The 20642-nt window shown below is 37.9% G+C and overlaps 1 protein-coding gene across 5 annotated transcripts in view; it reads left to right on the forward strand.

Moving 5' to 3' along the window:
- Window positions 1-428: 428 nt before the first annotated feature.
- The window catches only part of Pola1 (DNA polymerase alpha 1, catalytic subunit), a 301421-nt gene continuing 281207 nt past the window's right edge, over window positions 429-20642 (forward strand). For 3 of the 5 annotated variants that reach the window (XM_063242945.1, XM_063242946.1, XM_063242947.1), the window contains exons 1-10: window positions 429-690; window positions 5983-6107; window positions 8820-8916; window positions 9967-10047; window positions 15910-16025; window positions 16497-16559; window positions 17381-17473; window positions 17904-17991; window positions 18270-18471; window positions 18558-18736. In XM_063242945.1, the coding sequence (XP_063099015.1) occupies window positions 648-690; window positions 5983-6107; window positions 8820-8916; window positions 9967-10047; window positions 15910-16025; window positions 16497-16559; window positions 17381-17473; window positions 17904-17991; window positions 18270-18471; window positions 18558-18736 (1087 nt within the window). In that variant the 5' untranslated portion in view covers window positions 429-647. The remainder of the gene's footprint in view (window positions 691-5982; window positions 6108-8819; window positions 8917-9966; window positions 10048-15909; window positions 16026-16496; window positions 16560-17380; window positions 17474-17903; window positions 17992-18269; window positions 18472-18557; window positions 18737-20642) is intronic. The other 2 variants (XM_013148942.3, XM_013148943.3) reach the window with 1 other exon arrangement.

Consider the following 20642-nt stretch of genomic DNA (forward strand, 5'->3'; position numbering starts at 1 on the left):
TGATGTTTCTTTTTCAAGTGCCTATATCAGGAGACTTATGAAGTTATGCTGCATAATGGGGAGGCTACTTTTAGTCATTTGGTTAAAATAGTGCATATATCTTTAAATACACACACACACACACACACACACATATTCACACAGCGATTGTTTTCACACTCTGCTCTGAGAAGCAAAGTATTGGGCAAAAGTCCCGGTGCGCACCAGGAGGCAGTCGGTTTCCCAGGCTGGGAAGAACCCTGTCCAACCACGCCCACCTGCTGCCCGCCCGCACGTCTTTTTCTGGAAGATTATCTCAGAACCAGAGAACTCCTATTCTCACGCTCAAATCTTGTCCCAATAGCGTGCGTGCGCGCGCCTGCGCAAAGTCTCCGCGAAGCTCCTTTTCAGCGCCCGACCGCCTCTTTCTTCCGCTCTCCTCGTGGGTTCGCCTCAACTCCAGTTTTTCCCTAAGGGGTCATCACAGGGCGCCAAACGCGCGCCCGCGGGAACGCTGGGGGCGGGGCGCAGCGCGGCGAGGCACGTCAGTGGCCTTCCGGGCGGAAGTCCACAGCCTCCCAAGCCGCTGATTGGCTTTCGGGCTGGCGCCTATCTCGGCCCCCGCGCCAGTTTCGGGCTTGTTGGCGCGGAATCGGGAGACTGAAACCATGGCGCCTGTTCACGGCGAGGACTACGAGTTGGGGGCGAGCGGTGAGGACAACTCCGCGCTTAGGGCACCGGTTTGGGAGAGTGGGGGTCGTGGTATGATTGCAGGTGTTGTGTGTGTGTGTGGGAGTGTCTGCTTTATTTCTTCAGAGGGAGGCGCATGTTTGGCTCGCTCCGCTGGTCGGTCTAAGTGCAGATCTTGGTAGTTTTGCGGGGTTCGGGGTTCGGAAGAGGCTTCCAGGGCGGGCGATTCACTCTTGACAAACCCGAGTCACCCACTGCAAGATTTTTTTGTTTGAGAGGGTCCCTCACCTCTGCCTCAGTCTCGCTACTCATTTTTATTTCCTTCGGTAAGTCTCATGCACGTGCTAGGCAGAACTTCATCCCGACTGGTCGCTGTGGGACACTGTCTTGACCGGAAGAATTTTGCTGTTCCCACCCCAAGTGTCAGTTTGAATGGTAGGACAGACCGTAATAGTGTCACCCTTTCTAGGAAGTCCTAGAAAAATCACTTAAGAGCAAAGCAAGCTCTTAAGTGTTGTCACCTGATACAAATGGGTTTCTACTTTATGCATTAGCAATTTTTTCCTTTCTAATACTTCTATGGAAAGTTCTTTAAGCGGTGCATAGAAATAGTGCTCAAATCCAGCCAATTTTGGTGAAGTTTCTAGAAAAAAATGCATCAGTTCAGCGGTATTTCAGATGTCCTGTATATCACTCAGTTTGGCAGTGGTAAGTGGTTTTATTTCCAAAAATAGAATACAAGAATGCAAATGAGTTTGTCTGATTTCTGATTTTTGAACAGCGTTCAACTAAAGAGTGATTTAACTTAAGTGAACTTGTAACTTAAAATCAGATGCTTCACTTTCTTGGTCACATCTCCTGTCACTCAGATACATCACCATTAATGAGAACATGCTTCCTAATCAGCTTCCTTTGCATTCAACTAGTAGTAAATCACAGATTTCAATTTGTTCTTTAGCCTTTCGTTTTTAAAGACAATTTATTTTGGAGGATCCACCAGCCTGGATTACAAATGGGATGTAGGAAGTGAGTATGTGAACAGTCTTTGCAGCCCTCTATCAGTGATTTGCTACTAAGCCCTTTTTTCATACTAAAACTGTATGCCATTTATGAACATCAAGAAATCACTTCCTAAAGGATACTGAGCAATCTTGAGGCCCTTCGTAAGTCATGGTGTTGATTAAGTAGTTGCTGGGGACTTGTGACTGGAATTTTTCCTTTGGAGCAGACTGAAAGATTGGTACCTGAAAAACTGCTGCAGGCTAGTGTCTCTGTCAGGTTGAGGATAGGTAGAGGTACTTTAGATGGTAATTTTGAAGCAAATATTTTAGTTTTGTAACTGGATTTTTTATGCTTTTTTTTGCTTTCTTTCTTACAGGAAGCACTGGAGACATTCCAAAAAAGAAAATGTAGGGCCAGAGATACAGCTCAGTGGCACAGCACCTGCCTGGCAAGTGCAAGGTCCTGAGTTCGATTCCTGGTATCAGAAACAAAACAGAAAAGCAAAAGAAAATCTAGGCTTTGTAGTTTTTATTGTTTTTAGTTTTTAGTTTTTGGTACTGGGGATCGAACTCATGACCTTGTGCTTGCCAGGCAGGCACTTATGCAGGCTTTTTTTTTTTAAGTGTTAGAAGGTGGAACACTATGACAATAGCTGTGAAAAGTTGAAAGGTCTATAAATAGCTGTTATTATGTATGAAAAGAGATGAGAGCATCTAATGATCAAAATAAGGATATAGCAGTCATTCGGCAAACACTATGTGCCTGAGAGGCATAAGCATTCTGCCAAGCTTTGGCATTAATGATGATGGGTAGACTTGATGTGGTTTCCGTCTTCATGGAGTTGAAGTGTCAGGCATCCAGTTATATGCGGTGGGGTATTATCCCCGAAGAAACTGCTTTGCTTTATTTTTGCTTTCTGAGGCTACACTGTGTTTCAACTAGGTGTAGTATACGTGAGATATATGCGTGCATGTGTTTGACCACTCTATTTATGCACAAACATTTTCTTCTGTATTTCTAAGTGCAAAGTAAGATAGCCACCCTTCTTTAATCCTTAAAACTTTATGAAACAGGCATGGTGACCTTATTTCATGTGTAAGGACCCTATGACTGCATTAGTCAGAATCTTGTTATGTAAGCTCCAGGAACCAACTAGCTGATTTGGGCAGAAAAGGAATTTATTCAAGTATTGGGTTGTTTGCAGAAATGCAGGAGAACTGGAAAGCCAACCTGGGGGCTGTTCAGTGAGAAATCATGATTAAAATTGTGCACAGAACTGGGCCAGTGAGAAGGTCATTGCCTACTGGGACCAAGTACTTGATGCTGTAGCTTGTGCAGTGGGGTATTGCTTGGCACTGTTGCCCCATAGTATCAGTCTGTTGCTGCTTCTAGAATCTTCTTTAAGTCCATATACTCCCCTTTGGGTCATTAACCTCTGATTTAAAGTCTGAGCAGATGTTTGTAATCAGTAGAGCCTATTTTACGTGTGTATGCCAGTGATGGCAGCCCTATGGCACATGTACCACAGCCAGCTCTAAATGGTTCATCATCACTGACTTATGCCCTAGCTGTAAGGATGTCTGGGAAGAAATACCTGCCTTTTTAAACTTCTGTAGTGGGGCATAAGCTCCGAGAAGTATCACACCTTGTACGGAAGAATTTCACAGTTTTGATGCTAGGTAGGTTAAAACAATAAGATAGTTTGCTTAACTGGTCAACTAGAGATCTCATGTCACCCACTCAGTGGCAGAACTGGGATATGCTGCTTCTTCTCCTTAATTTCTTGGTTCTCCTACTCAGTCTATACTCTCATGTCACGTTACTTTTTATTTTTTGGAGGAGGGACGGTTTGAGATAGGGTCTTGCTATATCTCCCCGCTGGCCTTGAACTCACTAGATTGCTCAGGCTATCCTCGAACTCGTGGTGATTCTCCTGCCTCAGTCTCCCAAGTGCCCGGATTACAGGCATGTGCCGTCATGGGCAGCTTTGTTACATTACCTTCTGCACTGACTTCCTCTCAGTTTCTGAATACACCTTGAATTTTTATTCCTTTGTAATTTGGCTCATGCTTCTTCCTCAGATTATGCCACTTTATAACTGAATTATCTGATGTGTGTAGTAATTTTACTTCTCTTTCTAGGCTTCTATTGGAGATCTTCCCTGTGAAACCCTTCCTGATTTCCCAGGCAAAATTAATGACTCTTGTTTGCTTGTAGTGTGTTCTTATCTCTTCTGGGGCACCGTATTTATGTTACAATGATATTCTCAGATCCTTTTGCTTTACTTGACTGTGAGCCCCTTGAGGATAAGCAACTCTAACTCAATAGTTGTATGTCAAACCCTGTGACATGGAACTGTGTTGCCTGTAGAGTAAGCCCATGTAAAGACCTATAGATTTGTTTGATAATCTGAAACTTTCTTATGTTAGACCTGCTGAAGATTTTAAAAATCATTTGAATTGCACCCAAGATTTTGTGACTGTCATGATGTACCTGAATTGTTTCATTTTTACTTAATACTTTTCTAAAAATGGACTTGAACTCAGACAATAGACTGAGATGTTAGAGTGATTCCGTTTGCAGAAAGCTGGGGAAAAAAGTTTCTAATTACATTTCACCTTTAAGATACAGTCCAAAGGGGCTGGGGATTTAGCTCAGCGGCATAAGCGCCTGCCTTGCAAGCAGGCGGTCATGAGTTCGATCCTTGGTACCGATAAAAATGAAAAAGACAAAAAAAAAAAAAGATACAGTCCAAAACTGTTTATTGCTTGTATTTGGTACATGTTCTCTTAATTGTATATTTTATTTCAGCTAAACATTTACTCAAACAGCTTAATGTGAATATTCCAGCAGGGTTGGAGCTTTTAGGGTACCTCTTATCAATATGTCTCCTTTCCTCTGCCTACTCTTTTTATTTTATTTTTTTTTATTTTTTATTTTTTTGGTACCAGGGATCGAACTCATGACCTTGTGCTTGCCGGGCAGGCACTTTGCCACTGAGCTATATCCCCAGCCTTACCTACTCCTTTTAATACAAACGTTTTTATTATTTAGTTTATTGGTAGATTTGAGATGTACATAATGATCCATTCATTATAGGGAATTTGTTCCTGTACATGATATATCTTGATTCCTTTTTTTTCCTGTTCCCTTCCTCATTTACAAAGCTTTGTTTCCATTTTATCCTTCTTTTCTAATTTTTTCCTTTTAATAAGCTAATTAGTTCCAAATACAATAAAATACTCAACTTCTCAGACATAGATGGCAGTCCTGCTGAGCCTAGAGTCAAGTCTTGCAGGCAACCTTGTTGTCTTGAGTTGGTTATTCATCAGTTGATATATGAAAGTCTAATTCTGTAAATAAATTCTTTTCAGTATTTGTGTGGAGTGGTTAGTTCGTAATGACAAAAGTGTGAATACTTAGAAAGTTGAATGAATAAATAGAGGCCCTTTTGGTATTTCAATAATTTTTGACAAGGCACATTTTAACCTTGTAATTTTTTGCTGTCATTCTATGACAACTAACAAAGGCCTTAAAATCAGCGGTAGAATCAGTACTCAGAGCTACTATTGTTAAATTTTCTCAGCTCTAATTCTGTTTCTGCTTTGAAATTATGGATATTTTAAATAAACCTGTTAGGATATGTATTACTTGTAAACAGTATTTTAGAGCCACTTGCTACTTACGTTCCAAATTAATGTTAAGTTTTGTGAGTGCAGGAACCATTTCATTTTGGTCTTTGTGTCTCTTTATAGCACCTAAGAGCATCTGCAAAGAGCAGATGATTCTTAAATCCTTTCGAGTGTTGGGTAATAAAATACAAAATGAATAGTCCTTTTCTGACCCAGTGGATTATTTACAGCCTGTCATTTCTTTTTTTTGTCTTTTTCCTTTTTATCAGTACCAGGGATCGAACTCACGACTGCCTGCTTGCAAGGCAGGCACTTATGCTGCTGAGCTAAATCTCCAGCCCCAGCCTGTCATTTCTAATGTCAAGGCCATGGGCTAGCTAAAGGGCTTTATCCTTTCTCTAAAGTCTCTGCAGAATATCAGCTGAATTTGAGATTTTTCTCTTTTTTAGAGAAAAAGGATAACACTGGCTTCAGTTGTTGTAACTGGATCTTAGGATTTCTGAAGATCTATAGGATCTGTATATTTGACCATGAGCTTCGTGAATTATTTACATTATAAAAAGGATTCATTTGTATAATGTTAAGATTGCATGTTATTATTGGCTAAAACACATTCATTTGTTTTGAAGGAATATGGCTGACAGTTTTGTACCATCTCATGTAAATTGGCTTTTTTCAGCTGTTTCAGATTCAGGGAGTTTAGTGGCTTCTCGAGCTCGGCGAGAAAAAAAATCAAAGAAAGGACGCCAGGAAGCTCTAGAAAGACTGAAAAAGGCCAAAGCTGGTGAGAAATACAAATATGAAGTAAGTAAATTTTTCTTATTTTGGTTTTTCCTTATGTGCTCAATCTAATTCATACCCTGCAGGTAGTCTTCTGTCACCTTTGTCACCAGTTAGAAATACATATTTCAAGATAATATAGTTTCTTAGCATTGGACAAGTATGAGAGTGCTCGACTCTTAAAAGTTCCTTAAGGCACTTTATAGAAGACTTTAAATTCAAAAATGAACATACCTATGCAATATTTTTTCCTTATTTAGTACACTGCATCTGTGATAAGTCCCATGACCTAACTGGGGTAACTTAGAGGTGCTTTTACTTTACCCTTAAGATACCTTAAGCAGTCTGTGTACCTCTTCTTTAAACAGAATTGTTTTTCTAATCTCATTTGCAATGTGTGGGCCAGTGGAGACTAGGACCTTCTTTCTGTCATGTCCTGCTGTTAAGACTGAATTTGATGCTCTTCTGGCTATTTGCTTCTACCACTGTTTATGGCCTGCCGGTAAAAACTTAGTGCATTGCAATGTATAGTGTTACCTTCAGTGCCCTCTGAGTATCTTAACTGTCAATACTAGAAAATAATACTTTCTGAGCTAATACACTGTTCTAGGTCCTTTTACTAGTATTTTATTCATTTAATTCTTCTAATAACCTTGTGAAATTAGATACTGTGATTAACAACCTTTTGCGGGCAAAGCTGTCTGAGGCATGGGAAACTGAGTGAGGTCATAGTGGCAGATTTTTTATTGGAAGTCAGGCAATCTGGCTTTGGAATGCACATGTTTAACCCTGACTTGCACTGGGCAATTTAGCTAATGGAAGAGGACTTTTGCCATTTGGCATCATATGTTCAAGTTATATGAGGCAATCAGATCATCAAAGGTTGTTCAAAGTAGTACAATGAAGCAAGAGTAGACCATTTTTGGTATAGGTACCTCTGTAAAGGAATGATGTGAGGCATTTCAGATGTTAGCACAATGTGATTGACTTCCCTTTTAAAGACTCTTATTAATTGTATGGCTGTGAGAGTTCATGCTGAACAGTAGTAGTATTTTTAAAGATAGAGTCTACTGGGCTGAGCATGTCACTGTGGTGGATTGCTTGCCTAGCATGCATGAGGGCCTGGGTTCTATGCCCAGCACTGCAAGTAGAATCAAAATGACTTTTTACTTAAAATGATTTTTATTTTTATTTTTTAAAGATGCCTAAGGGCATCTTTATTTGGCAGAATTTAAGATACAACAAAATGAACTTTTAAAATAGTGTTCTGGTCTGTTTGATAGAATATAAATAAATTAAATAAAATACACCTTTAACCAATAAAGATAATTATGCCTGCCTCCCCCAAATAAAGTTGGTCAGCATAATAATATTAATTGGACTAGTTTGTGTTTGAGTTGTTACAAACTTAATTTGGTAGGGTGCATAGTTTCTGTTACAAAATGGGGAAAGGCCAAATTAGTATTCACTAGTAATCCCTGTAGAGTATATGAAAAGGATCTGGAAGTGAAGCCTAATCCTGTAATTATTACATACTTTGTAGGTATGGCAGAAATCCAGTCAGCTCTGGCCATCAGGCTTTCGAAGCTCTGTGTCCAAGTTTTTTCCTGCAGCCTTAGCTTTTACGGTGGTGGTAGTTGTTTTTCCTTGTATCCTACTTGAAAAATGCAGAAATCTGGCTGTGATGGTGCATGCTTCAGGAGGCAGTTATTGAGGAGCCTTATGTAGGAGGATTACAAGTTAAAGACCATCCTGGGCAACTTAATGAGACCCTGTCTCAAAAAAAACGAGAGGAAATGGGAATGTAGTTCAGTGGTTGAGTACCTTAGGATTGCCAGAGGAAAACAAAACAGAAGAACAGAAATCTTGAGAGAAGGGGGCAGTTTAAAATGAGGTGTCGATGAATCTTGCTCACCAATCACCTGGAAGGTCAGTGACCTGTCTCATGGTAGCTGCAGCAGTGGTATGCGTCTTTTCTGTTTGTTACTCTGACTGCAGAGGTGGACTGCTTTGTTAGTACCAGTAGTTCATGGTGTGGGACCCTCTGGCAGCCAGGCAGCCAGTGTAATTGATGGACTTGCTGCTCTCTCTGGACTTAACCTTTCAGAGAGCTCAAGGTTTAACTCCCTGTGCAGTTTCAAGTCCTGAGAATAATGGGAGATCAGTGGTTAGGCAACAGATCACTGACAAATGACTTCTTGTTTGGGTATAAATTATAGAATATGTTTGCTTTGCTAATTTCTGGAGGGGTATAGATAAAGATTGACCTTTCAGTTTCATTTGGTTGGTTGAACAGTTATTAAGAATTATTATTTTTTGATAAGACATGCTTTAGGTAGTGGAGAAGGAGGATAGTATGCCCTGCAGGTTTGCTAAGTATAGGAGAAACCAGTCTAGAAATTATAAGTGAATAATCCCCCAAGCAACTAATGAAGAATTGGCTATAATTCAGTTTGTTTTTTATGAAGTAGATGAGTAATTGATGGTATGACAAGTGTGTTATGCTAATGGAATCATTTAATATCTTATGTTAACACCTACCTAAAAGGAATACTAAGTTAATTGATGTCTATTTAAGGAAAACCCTGTAGTGGTGTTGAATGTCAGAACTCATGATTTGGTTGCAGCTACTCCATCAGGCTCCCATTCCAGTTTCAGTTTGACAATTTTTTCATCAGAATTGTTTTAACACTTTCACTCCATGTAAAGCTTATCTTCAAACTTGTATAATGGCAGGTTGAGGACTTCACAAGTGTTTATGAAGAAGTTGATGAAGAACAGTATTCCAAGCTGGTTCAAGCACGCCAGGATGATGACTGGATCGTGGATGATGGTATGTGGGAGAAAATTGCCTGCCAGGTACTATGTTAGTTGCTTCTCACCAACTTTTGTGTAGTGGAGTTGCTGCTTTGCCCGATCAGATGGGAAGCATTGCTAAGATCTCATTTGGTTTGGATTTTCTTTGGTTATTTGAGGATGAGGACGCAGAACAATAGAAGATTGATCGGTGACATTATGGAGAATCTAGGCACATACCACAGGATATAGTGTATATCCACTGGGAAGTGGCTGTGTAGACAAGGCTAGGTTTAACCCCCCAGCACCAGGAAGTAAAAAAAACAAAAAGGAGTTGGGAGTAGCCACATGTCTGTGAGGCCAACACACATCACCTGGAATTAAGAGATGCAGGTTCAATTTGTCTTTTCCACTCTCCAATTCTGTAGCCTTTGACAAGTTAATATCAGCGAGCCAGAAGTTTTTCATCTGTAATGTAGATAGAGGCCAGAAAACTATCTGATAGAGTTGCTATGAGGAGTACACAGGTAGTAGGTGTGAGAGGTAACTTGAGTAGTGGAGAGTACTATTAAAGGCTGGTCCTACTGTTCTTCTGCCCCTTCTGAAAAGTGCACTGCTTCCTGGTTGTAGGTTCTGCTTTCTTGGGCCGGTTAGCACTGACCACAGGAAGAAGATACAGACTATGCCTGTGAATATGTTTCTACTTCTGTAATTGCACTCAGCTTTATTGCCAGTTTTTCTTTGTGGACTAGGGTGGCTTTCTGGGCTTGTAATATTCTTGAGTCTTATTTTTTATTCTTCTGGTAGAGAAAAACTGCAATAAAACAACCTTTTGTGGCAAATTTTTTGATACCATGGGCCAGATTGTTTCCTTAGCTTACCGTGCTGAGTGTAGTATACTGTATGTCCTTTGATTTTGACTCCACATCTGCTGTTGTACACCTGTTTGAACAGGATTCTATTATACCTAAAAATGGAACAGGCCAACAGAACATTTGAGTGGGTATGAAGTGATTTTTGGTCTTGGCTAAAATATTTTTGGTTACTTTCAGAAATTTGATTTCAATATTCAATTTTGTTCCTGCAGATGGAATTGGCTATGTGGAAGATGGCCGAGAGATTTTTGATGATGACCTTGATGATGATGCTTTTGACACCAGTGAGAAAGGTCTCTACCTTTTGCTTTCAGGCATATTGTTTGTGATTTAAATTTCCAAAATTCAAAATGACCTGGTATTTTGTTCTCTCTCTGGGAGGGAGAAGGGGCTACTACAGTTGTTTTTAGACAGAGAATGTGTTCTAATAGAGAAGGGTAGTTAGGAAGAAAATTACGTGTAAGAAACAAAAACACCACTAGAAAATAATTTCATGTCTCCATTATCAAAAAGTTTGGATTTTTAATCCAGTCTGAAATACTCAGTTCTGGAGGGTTGCAACAGTAAGTGATGTCTTTCTATTCCTGCTGAAGTACTTAGGATTTTAGCTCTTTGGTAGTTGTACAGTACAATAACAAGGTTCAAACTAGTGTAATCAACTTGCTTTGTTTAATTGAAATTTAAAATGATATGAATGATTATGTCAGAATTTCTTAAATATAATTGGCAAATTTTTTTCAAGTAAACAGCCTGATTTAGTTCTTGTAAAATGAGAATAGGAAATTCTCTTTGGTATTTGCTTTTTTGATTTAGTCTGTTAATTAGTTTTTTTCCCACTAAGTAGTAGATAAGGGGTTAGCAAACTATGACCTGCTAGTTTTTTAAAAATACTACTTTATTAAGATATAATTTATACTGTGCAATTCACTGCCTTTTGGTATAGTTACAGAATTATGTAGCTATCACCAGAATTAATTTTAGAACATTCTTGTTACTCCTAAAGAAAATCATACCTGTTTTTGTATAGTCCTTGAGTCAGAGAGGTTTTTATATTCCTTGAGAGTGCTTTTTGAGAAAAGAAAAATGTGAAGATGACTATGTGATAGTGTAAGAATAAGAGAACTGTATTTGGCCATGAAGCCATACATCTGTGCTATCTTGCTCTTTGTAGGTTAGTGTTTGCAACAATTGCTTCCTCAAACACACACAGAAAAAAATTTTTGGTGAATTTGTTTGAACTTCAGTGACTTCCTAAGAATAAGGATACTTATCTGCTTAATTATAGTGCCATTACTATGATATTTACATATTATCTATAGTGAAATTTCTCCAGTTCCGTGATGTCTTTTATAGCAATTTTTTTTGCTCTTTTTTTAAAAAACTTTTTATTGGTACTAGGGATCGAACTCACGACCACCTGCTTGCAAGGCAGGTGCCTATGCCGCTGAGCTAAATCCCCAGCCGCTTATAGCAATTTTTAAAAATGTGAAACACTTCTTTTAGTCTTACTTATTTTTTGAGACAGGGTCTCCCTATGTAGTTCAGGCTGGCTTTGAACTGACTGTGTAACCCAGGCTGGCCTCGAAGTCATGGGAATCATCATGCATCAGCCTCGCAAGTGCTCGGATTACAGACCTACCACTACAGCTGGCTCATCTTACTTAGTGTAGAATAGTAACCCTTTCTTCCTCATAACTTCTTTATGTCTTTTATAACATTGAAATTTTTTTAAAAAGGGGCCATGATATTGTTTTGTTGAATGTCCCATCACTTGCCTAGATTGTAGTTTGTCAGCCATAAATTAGAAAGTTGGACTGGACAGGGAGCTTCTCAAAGAAAAGGCCCATGTCACAGTCACTGCAGTGCTCATTGCAATAGCAGATACAAAGGAAGTATTCAGTATTTGTGAAATAAATGAGCCATTACTGTGTTTCTGTAGTCATTATTTCTTCCTAGTAGTGCATTAATTAAGAGAATGATCTGACATTCTGAAAGACAACTAGTAATAGAAATTTTTATTTCATACTTTGCTACCACCACTTACATATCCTCACTGTTGTGGTGTCCCTCAGTAGGAGCTTATAAGGAATTGTAGTTTTATCTAGAAGTAAAAGATCAACACTTTATGGTCTAGGTCCAATCCCTGGCATGCTGTTTTCTGTTAGAAAAAAAGATAAAATATCAATCAAGTCCCAGTGAAGAGAAATCAGTGGCAGAGCACAATAAAACAGGAACAATAAACTGTGGAAGAATTCAGCTGTATATGTTTAATGCATATCATTTATCTTTTGTCCTTATACCTAAATCCTACTAATCTATAATGGTGAGATTACAGTCTCCTCATGAAGCCTTGCTGGCTTTTTATACTCTGAGTTTTGTATAGTGACTATTTTGACCATTAATTACATCATTTTCGGACTGCTCAAATGATCTCAATTATAATGTAAGTTTCTCTATGCAACTCTCTTTTCTTACAGTTTTCACAAATGTTCTACAAACCTTTTAAATATGATAAATATCTTTTTATTGTGGTAAAATGCATGTAACCTGAAATTTATCGTTAGTGACATTTAGTACATTGGCAGTGTGCGACTATCACCATTATCCAGTTTCAAAACCTTTTCATCACTCCAAGTGGAAACCTCATACTCACTTAGCAGTCACTTCCCAGTCTTCCTTCTTTTAATGTTTGGCAACCATTAATCTACTTTTTGTTTCTGGATATGTTGTGTAAATGGAATCATGCAATATGGGATCTTTCATGCCTGATTTCTTTCACTTAGATAATGTTCTCAAATTTCATTCACATTATACTGTGTTTAGTACTCTTCCTTTCTGACTGAATAATATTTCCATTATATGAATGTGTATACTACATTTTGTTTATCCATTCATTGGACATTTGAGTTGGTGGATATTTGGGTTATTTCAATTTTTTTGGTTATTTTACATATTGGTGCTATGAACATTTGTGTTTTAGTTTTTGTTTGAATGTCTCTTTTCATTTCTTTTGGGTATATACCAATGAGTGGAATTGTGTTATATATTTCTATTTTCTTACACAAAAGGTAATGTCAGTATATGTATATGTATATGTATAGTTTTGTATTTTATTTTTTTTCACTTAACAAGATATCTTAAGAATCCCACTAGTACTTAGAGATGTTTCTTTTCTTTTTTTGCTCTTTTTCATTTTTATCGGTACCAGGGATCGAACTCACAACTGCCTGCTTGCAAGGCAGGTGCTTATGCCGCTGAGCTAAATCCCCAGCCCCTAGAGATGTTTCTTATATGTCTGTGTAGCTGCACAATATTCCGTTGATGGATATATTATACTTTATTCAAGTGATTTCCTTGGATGCACTTTTGCAGTGGATCCTCAAGTTACGACTAGCCTCACATGCAAACAACTGGGATTATGGCCAGAAAGTTTAGGTTTGACTTATGACCAAAGTTCTGAGTTATGACCTAAATGCCAGCTGCTTGTACAATTGTAAAGACTTGTGATGGCAGAAAGGCGTATATGAGTCTGTGTAAGTATCAACCTGATCCCAGAAGTGCACGTTTGTGGATGAGAGTTTGGTCAGTGCTTTATATAATTGCTATGACCACTGTTATCAAAATGGCCCCCAAAAAGCTGGAAAAGAAGCGAAGGAGGGAAGGGAAAGAAAAGAAAGCAATCACAATCCAAAAGAGCAGTGTTAAAGGAAAGACAGAAGGAGACAACCTTAGACCAGTTTTTAGTTTTGAAAAGGTTGAGATCTAGTGAGCCAGAAGCAGGTTCTCCAAGGAGAGAAAGGACCGCAGAGAGCCACATTCCCAATCTTATGGAATGGGACTCCTTCCATTTCATCCCCCTTCCTGCAAGCCAAAGATGGCAACTTGAATGGTGAGTGCAGTATGAAACTGTTGTTTCTGGTTAGGTAGACATATTTTATAACTTTTTGGCAAATACAATGGAATAATTATTGGTGTTTCTGGTAAATTATGCAACCTTTTTTATTATGAAAAGGTTAGTTAAGGGGTGCTTTGGGAGGTTCAAGCACATAATGGATATTTCCATTATTTCTTATGGGAAAAATAGTCTTGAATTACAACCAAGGTGTGTTACAACTAGCCCTCATGAACAAATCGAGTTTTTAAATCAAGGATCCACTATTAACCAGTAATGCCACATTTGGTAATAATGTGCATGTGACAATTTCCTCAGGGAAAAGTCTTATAAATGTAATTGCTGGCTCAGAGAATAAGTGCATGTAAAGTTTTTTTTTTTTTGTCTTTTTATCGGTACTGGGGATTGAACTCATGACTGCCTGCTTCCAAGGCAGGCACTTATGCCGCTGAGCTAAATCCCCAGCCCCAATGCACATAAAGTTTTGTTAGACATTGCCAAGGTCTTAGAAGTTATCCTGTTATACACCTATGAGCACTATCTGTTTCCTCAAAGCCTTGTTAATGGTACGTTGTCAAGCTTCTGCATTTTAGCCTCTCTGCTATGTGAAAAGTGGTGTCTCAGTATAGTTGTGTTCTGCATTTACATTTGTTTTACCCTTGAAGCTGAGGGTCAATTCATAAAAATTAACTGTATATTTGTGTTCACTGCTCGATTTTTTTTTTTTTGTGGTCCTTAGGGATTGAACCCAGAGCCTTCACACTGAGCTACATCCCCAGCTTTTTCTTAAATTTTTATTTCAAGACAGAGTCTTGCTAAGTCATTAAGTTGCCCAGGCTGGGCAAAAACTCGCAGTCCTCTTTCCTTAGCTTCCCACAGTGCTGGAGTTACAGATGTGTGCCACTATGTGTGACTTTACTCTCCTTTTGAGTTTTGCTCTTTGTTTTTTTTTTAAGTTCTGTATGTCAAGGACATATTTATCAGGGAAGTTGGTCCTTTATTTGTGTTATACATTGAAAAACTTTTTTTCTGTTTTTTTCTTTTCCTTTCTGGAATAATTGAATTTATCAATCTTTTTTCTCACCAAGTGGTTTTGAATTATAGTTAGATTTTGTTTTGTTTTGTTTGAGACAGGATTTCACCATGTAGCCCAGGCTAGCCTGAACTCTCAGTGATCCTCTTGCCTCAACCTCCTGAGTGCTAAGATTACAGGCATGTGCCACCATACCCAGCAAAAGATTTTCACTATGCCTAAGTTACAAAAGAATTATATTTTTAAAGAAAAAAAATTTTTTTTTGGTACTCAGGATTGAACCCAGGGCCTTACAAAGGCTAGGCGAACTTTCTGCCCCTGAGCTACATCTCCAACCTTAGTTTTATTTTTAAAAATTTCATGTTAGTATTTTTACTGTTTTACTTTACAAATGGCTAGCCAACACTACTTATTTAAAAGTCCATCTTTTCTACAAGTGATATAACTTGCCACCTTTTTATTTGCTAATTTACCAGAAGTAATTGTGTCCTTTTCTGAACTTTATTTTCTGTTTCCTCTGGTCTATATATTTACCACAACCATAGTATTTTAATTATAAATTCTAGGTTTTAAAAAATTAAAAAAACTAAATTCTAGGTTTTCTTGGAGATTGATTATTCTAGGGTAAATCAGAAAACGAGATTAAAATTGTCAGGAAAGCTCATAGGTGATTTCCACATGGCCATAAGTTATGGTGAAAGTTTTCCTTTAATGAGGAAACGTTTCTCTGATGTTTAGTATTGATATGATGTATTACATGTGTCCACATACTATTCCTCATAAATTAGGATGATATAGTCTTATAACTGATAATCCTATTTCTTTATAGTTCAGTTGTCCTGTCAGATTTGGTATAAAACTAATGATATGATCGCATGAAGTCTCTTAGGCTAATCTCAGAGTATCCCATTTTCAGTGGGAAAAACAAGAAACGATGCAACTGTCCTAACTTTAAAAAAGCTTTTTATTCACAGTACCAATAGCAGTTAAATAGTAACACCTATTTCATCCCGATATTTAACTTGTATTTTGTCAGTTTTCATAATAACATTTGGCTCAAGTTTTCTCAAATTTAATTCTTCCCTGTGTACTGAGTATAGAATCTCACTTTTATATTATTAATTTTTTTCTTTTAAAATTTTCATATACAGAGAACAGGTGGCTAGCCTTTTAGTTTTCCATTTTGATTTTGGGCTGGTGCATGTTTCTAAATGATTTATATTCCAATAGGAAAAGATGGTAAAACGTACAACAAAGACAAGAAGAATGTAAAGAAACCTACAGTGACAAAACCAAACAATATCAAGTCAATGTTCATTGCTAGTGCTGGGAAGAAAACTGCAGATGTGAGTTTCATAGTTTCCTCATATTTTGTCTTTTCTTTTATAAAATGGATTTAATATTTGATTATACGGCTAATAGGTGTTCAGTACGTACTTGAATAGTATTTTACAAGTTTCACTAAGTTGAATTTAGATTTCATGAATTTAGACACCTATTTAGGCACCTAATTTAGGTTAGAGGTAGAGATAGAAACAGAAATTGGATAGAAAAGATGAATTGACAAAGTTTAATTTCAGTGGTTAGCAGGAAGATCATGGAATGAGGATGAAAATAAGATGGTGAAAGTCATAAAACTTTAAAACTATATATACACAGATGGTTAAAATCTTGTGAATAGTAGATGAGAGCACTCAGAGTGAGAAACAGAGACAAAAACTGACTGGTTAGGTTTTCTCCTTTCACAGACATATGTGGTCTTTGTAAAAATTTTAAATGCAAGACTTTTTCATTTTACCTTCTTTTCTTATCTCCAGAAAGCTGTAGACTTGTCCAAGGATGACCTGCTAGGTGACATTCTACAAGATCTGAACACTGAAGTAAGTGAATCTCTGAGACTTGTGAAATGTGCAGGGAGTATAGGCTGACGAAACAATTCAGTAATTGTGCAAAACTTGACTGTTAGTAGAACTAAAAATATTAAGGGCAGTACTAAAAAAACCCCACCAAAAATAAAAGCAAAACAAAATCTTTAAATTAGGTCCTTCTGACCGTTTTAGGTGAGTAGTTTCTGATGTTACAGCTATGTGATTATGTAGCTACGGTGTGTGGGTGTGTGTTGGAAGCAGTAGAAATACACCCAGGAGTCAGTCCTGTGAATGCTCACTGCTTGTGTTCAGTTGCTATAATGTATGTTCCCTAAATAAATTGAAGCCTGTCAGTCTGCACAATCAGCCGTGAGATCCTCATCTTGAATTATGATTGGGAATGAGAGAACAGTCAGTGAGCTACCCCTGATATAACTCAAATAGGCTTAGCGGCACCGTGAATTTGAAATTTGGCCATTTCTTATAACAGCTAAGCTCTTAGAAGTATACTTTTAAGTGACCATTGATTAAAATGACTAATGCCAACACTATATAGCTCTATCTTGATAGAATATAAGTGTAATATTCTGGAAAGGGCAAGTGAAAGACTTTAACTTTGAAAAGGAAAAAATTTGTGAGGGGTGGATTCAGTATCTTCTGGTTTTCTAGTGATTTCTTTAGTGTTGCTATAGTAACTGCAGTACAGGAACATAGATGCTGTGGGGGGAGAAAAAATGCTTTACTTCTTGGGCTTTAGTGAGTTAGGAAATGTACTTTACTGTTATGTGGTAAACCAGGCATGGCAGTAAATGTCTATCTTACCCTTCCTTTAGACACCTCAGATAACTCCACCACTTGTAGTGATACCAAAGAAGAAAAGATCCATTAGGGCTTCACAGAATCCTTTTTCTGTGCACACCCCCAAGGTAAAGTGTATAGAAATACACTGTCTTGATTTATAGTTTTGCTTTAATAAATTTATTTTGTTGTTTTTCTGTGAGTGAAATGCTTTTGAATTTGTTTTTCATCTTTATTTTAAATTAGGACTGCCATTCAATGTATAGCTTCATATATTTTAAAAATAGCATGTGCCTGCTTTTTTCATAGTAAATTTTGTAGTAACTAGTATGTGTTTATTATAGGTATTACAACTGTGCTAAATGCAATAATTTTCCTCTGGGAAACAAGTATTTTTTTGTAAACCTAGGTAACAGTAAAATAATTGAAGCTGTTACATTAATAATACATAAAATCTTTTTATAAATGGGAACTGTCATTATCTCTGGTCAAGGTGGGAGAGTTGCATATTTTTAGTATGTAGGTCTTAACTGACTAAACATTTGAAAATGTTTACAGGTAATTCCTTCAGGAAAAACTGCTTCCCCTGCCCCTAGGAAGGAACCTCCATTAACTGCTGTTCCTCTTAAACCTGCTGAATTTGTTGGTAAGTCTGGTATCGGGCAGAAGTGGAAGTGTTTTAACTGTTGTTGACACAAATTAGAGACCCTGTGATAGGAGGATATGAGGGTGATTTTGAAGGTATTCTGATGACAAGTCTAAGTGTGAAAGATTGAAATTCATAGCAATACAAATGCAATTTGAAGATTAAAGGGAAATGCAAACACAGTAGAAGAAAAGGGTTATGCTTGTACTTCAGTGTTGTGTCCGTCTTTGTGTCCTGTGGTACTGGCACATGACGGGGATGTGTGATGATACCTACAGGAGAGCTGATGCAGCCAGAGCATCCAGAAGATGAGCAGGAATCAGGTGTAATGGAATTTGAAGATAATGACTTTGATGAGCCCCTGGAAGCCGAGGAGATGAACATGGAGCCTGTGGCTGCCAAGACTTGGGACCAACAGAGTGAGCCAGCAGAGGGGGTGAAACACAAGGCAGATCCTAAGAAGGGGATGACATCCTCCTTGTAAGAGCATTTCATGACTTTTCTGGAAATAGCACTCCAGTTATTCTGTGTGTATTGAAAGGTTTTTGAAAATATGATTTCTACAGAGGAAGTGTTCTCCCAGATGTCTCTTGTTGGGATATTGATCAGGAAGATGACATTAGTTTCTCAGCACAGGAAGTTCAAGTGGATTCCAGTCAACTCCCATTGGTAAAAGGGGCAGATGAGGATCAAGTGTTTCAGTTTTATTGGCTGGACGCTTATGAAGATCAGTACAATCAACCAGGTAATCATACATAAGGTAACCATATGCCTGTAATATGGAGTAGCGTCTTTTCCCTTAAATATCTTAGTGATTGTAATTGGCACAAGCTTTGCCCTCACTTATGTGCATTGCAGATGAGCATTATACTCATTCCTTGCTAAGTGTGTGAGCTACCTTGATAGAGAGGAGCTGTGGTATGAATAATTCTTAAAGATGCTTATTCCAAAAATCAGTTATATGTGGTTTAGGAATGTGTGTTTGTCATTCACCACTGATGTATCTGAAGTCATAGGAATGTAAAAGGAATCAGTTGTTAATTTATCACTCTGTTCAGCAAATTGGACTACCTGTTGTATGTCAGCTACCAAGATGGAGTAAAGAAGCTGTATAAATTCCTGACACTGTAATGGAGCTTGTATTTCAGCAGAGTGGGAGTTGGGGGGGGTTGTCATTAAGATAAATTTCTCAGTGATGTAAAGGACTTTTATTGGAGGATGGTCAGGGAAAGCCTGTCTTAGGATATGACTCCTAGATGAGATGTGAGGTACATACAGAACTAAAGAAAAGACCAGTAAGCACCAAGGTCTGACAAAGGAGAACTGGAGGCCTGTGTAGTTGTAGCATAGTTACCAAATGACAAGTTGGTATACAGTAAAGTTGGAGACAAAGGCAAAGGCCAGATAATAAAGGACCTTAAAAACCCAATCAAGGAGTTTGAATCTTATTCTAGGAATCTTCTGGTCTTTATAGAGAATTGGCTGTGTGTATGTGAGTACATGCCAGTTCATGTATATGTACATTTAGAAGAATAGCCTGGAGCTGGGTAATAGGGAAGTGGGGAAGCCCTGGAGATGAGCTGGTCCAAGGTAGAAGTGCTTGTTGCTTGGATATTGGTGGCTGGGGAGAAGAGATGTAAAGGTATTTTACAAGTATTTTAGCGGATTAGTTGATGGGTTGATGAGGGTGGTGACAGAAAGGAAGACTTAAGACTGATTCCTAACACTGAGTTTTGTCTTACAAAAAGCCAGGAGGGAGTTGGAGGAAATGACTGTCTAACAAATGCTTTCTGAATCTGTAGGGCTAGCTTCCAATGAAGGATCTTGTGACTTCCTCCTTAGGGAAAAGTCAACCTAAGATAAGCCTAGAATGCCCTTGTGATGGCCGAAATGGCTCATTCCATTTTGAACAAAAATAACTGTGAGAAAAGGTTCTCCTTAAATTGAACAAATGTTTCCTATATTTGCTTGTGGGCCTGTCTATGGAATCAAATTGAATGTCTTACTCTAGTTCTTCAATACAACTTTTTACAAAGTTGTAAAATTAACTTCAAATAATTTAAAATTAACCTTCAAATAATTTTTTCCTATTATAGAAACAGTGGTTGGGAGGCTGAAGCAAGAAGACTGTTGCAAATTTGAGGCCAGCCTGGGCTGCATAATGAGTTTAAGGCTAGCAAGCTATATAATGAGATCCTGTCTCACAAAATCAAAAAGGAAAAAAAATAAAAAAACTTTAAAAAATCTTTACCTTTTCTGTAGGCAAAATAATTGTTTAATACTCACTTGTTTTTCTTTTTTTTTTCACTTGTTTTTCTTTAAAAAAAATCCCTGACAATTTGGCCCTGAGTGACTTAGCTAAGGATGTAAAGATGACATTTAAGTAGATGCCTCTGTCAGTCCTGGGGTTCTTTTTTTATTTTATTTTTAATTTTTTTTAGTCCTGGTATTCTTAGCCTCTTTCTTTTCTAAGACTTTCTTTTCTAAGACAGGGGAAGAACTTCTCAGCTTTGTGGAACTGAGGCGTGATAGGCAGCATGATGATCTTCCCAAAGATATGTATGTACTCAAACATGGAACCTCTGATATGTTTCCTTACATGGTCTCTTGGTTTACTTTTCTCTCTTTTTTTTTTTTTTTTGGTCTTTTTC

The sequence above is a fragment of the Cavia porcellus genome, unplaced genomic scaffold (assembly GCF_034190915.1).
Source record: "Cavia porcellus strain 051 isolate PalLab524CR breed Dunkin Hartley unplaced genomic scaffold, mCavPor4.1 scaffold_33, whole genome shotgun sequence".
NCBI lineage: Eukaryota > Metazoa > Chordata > Mammalia > Rodentia > Caviidae > Cavia > Cavia porcellus.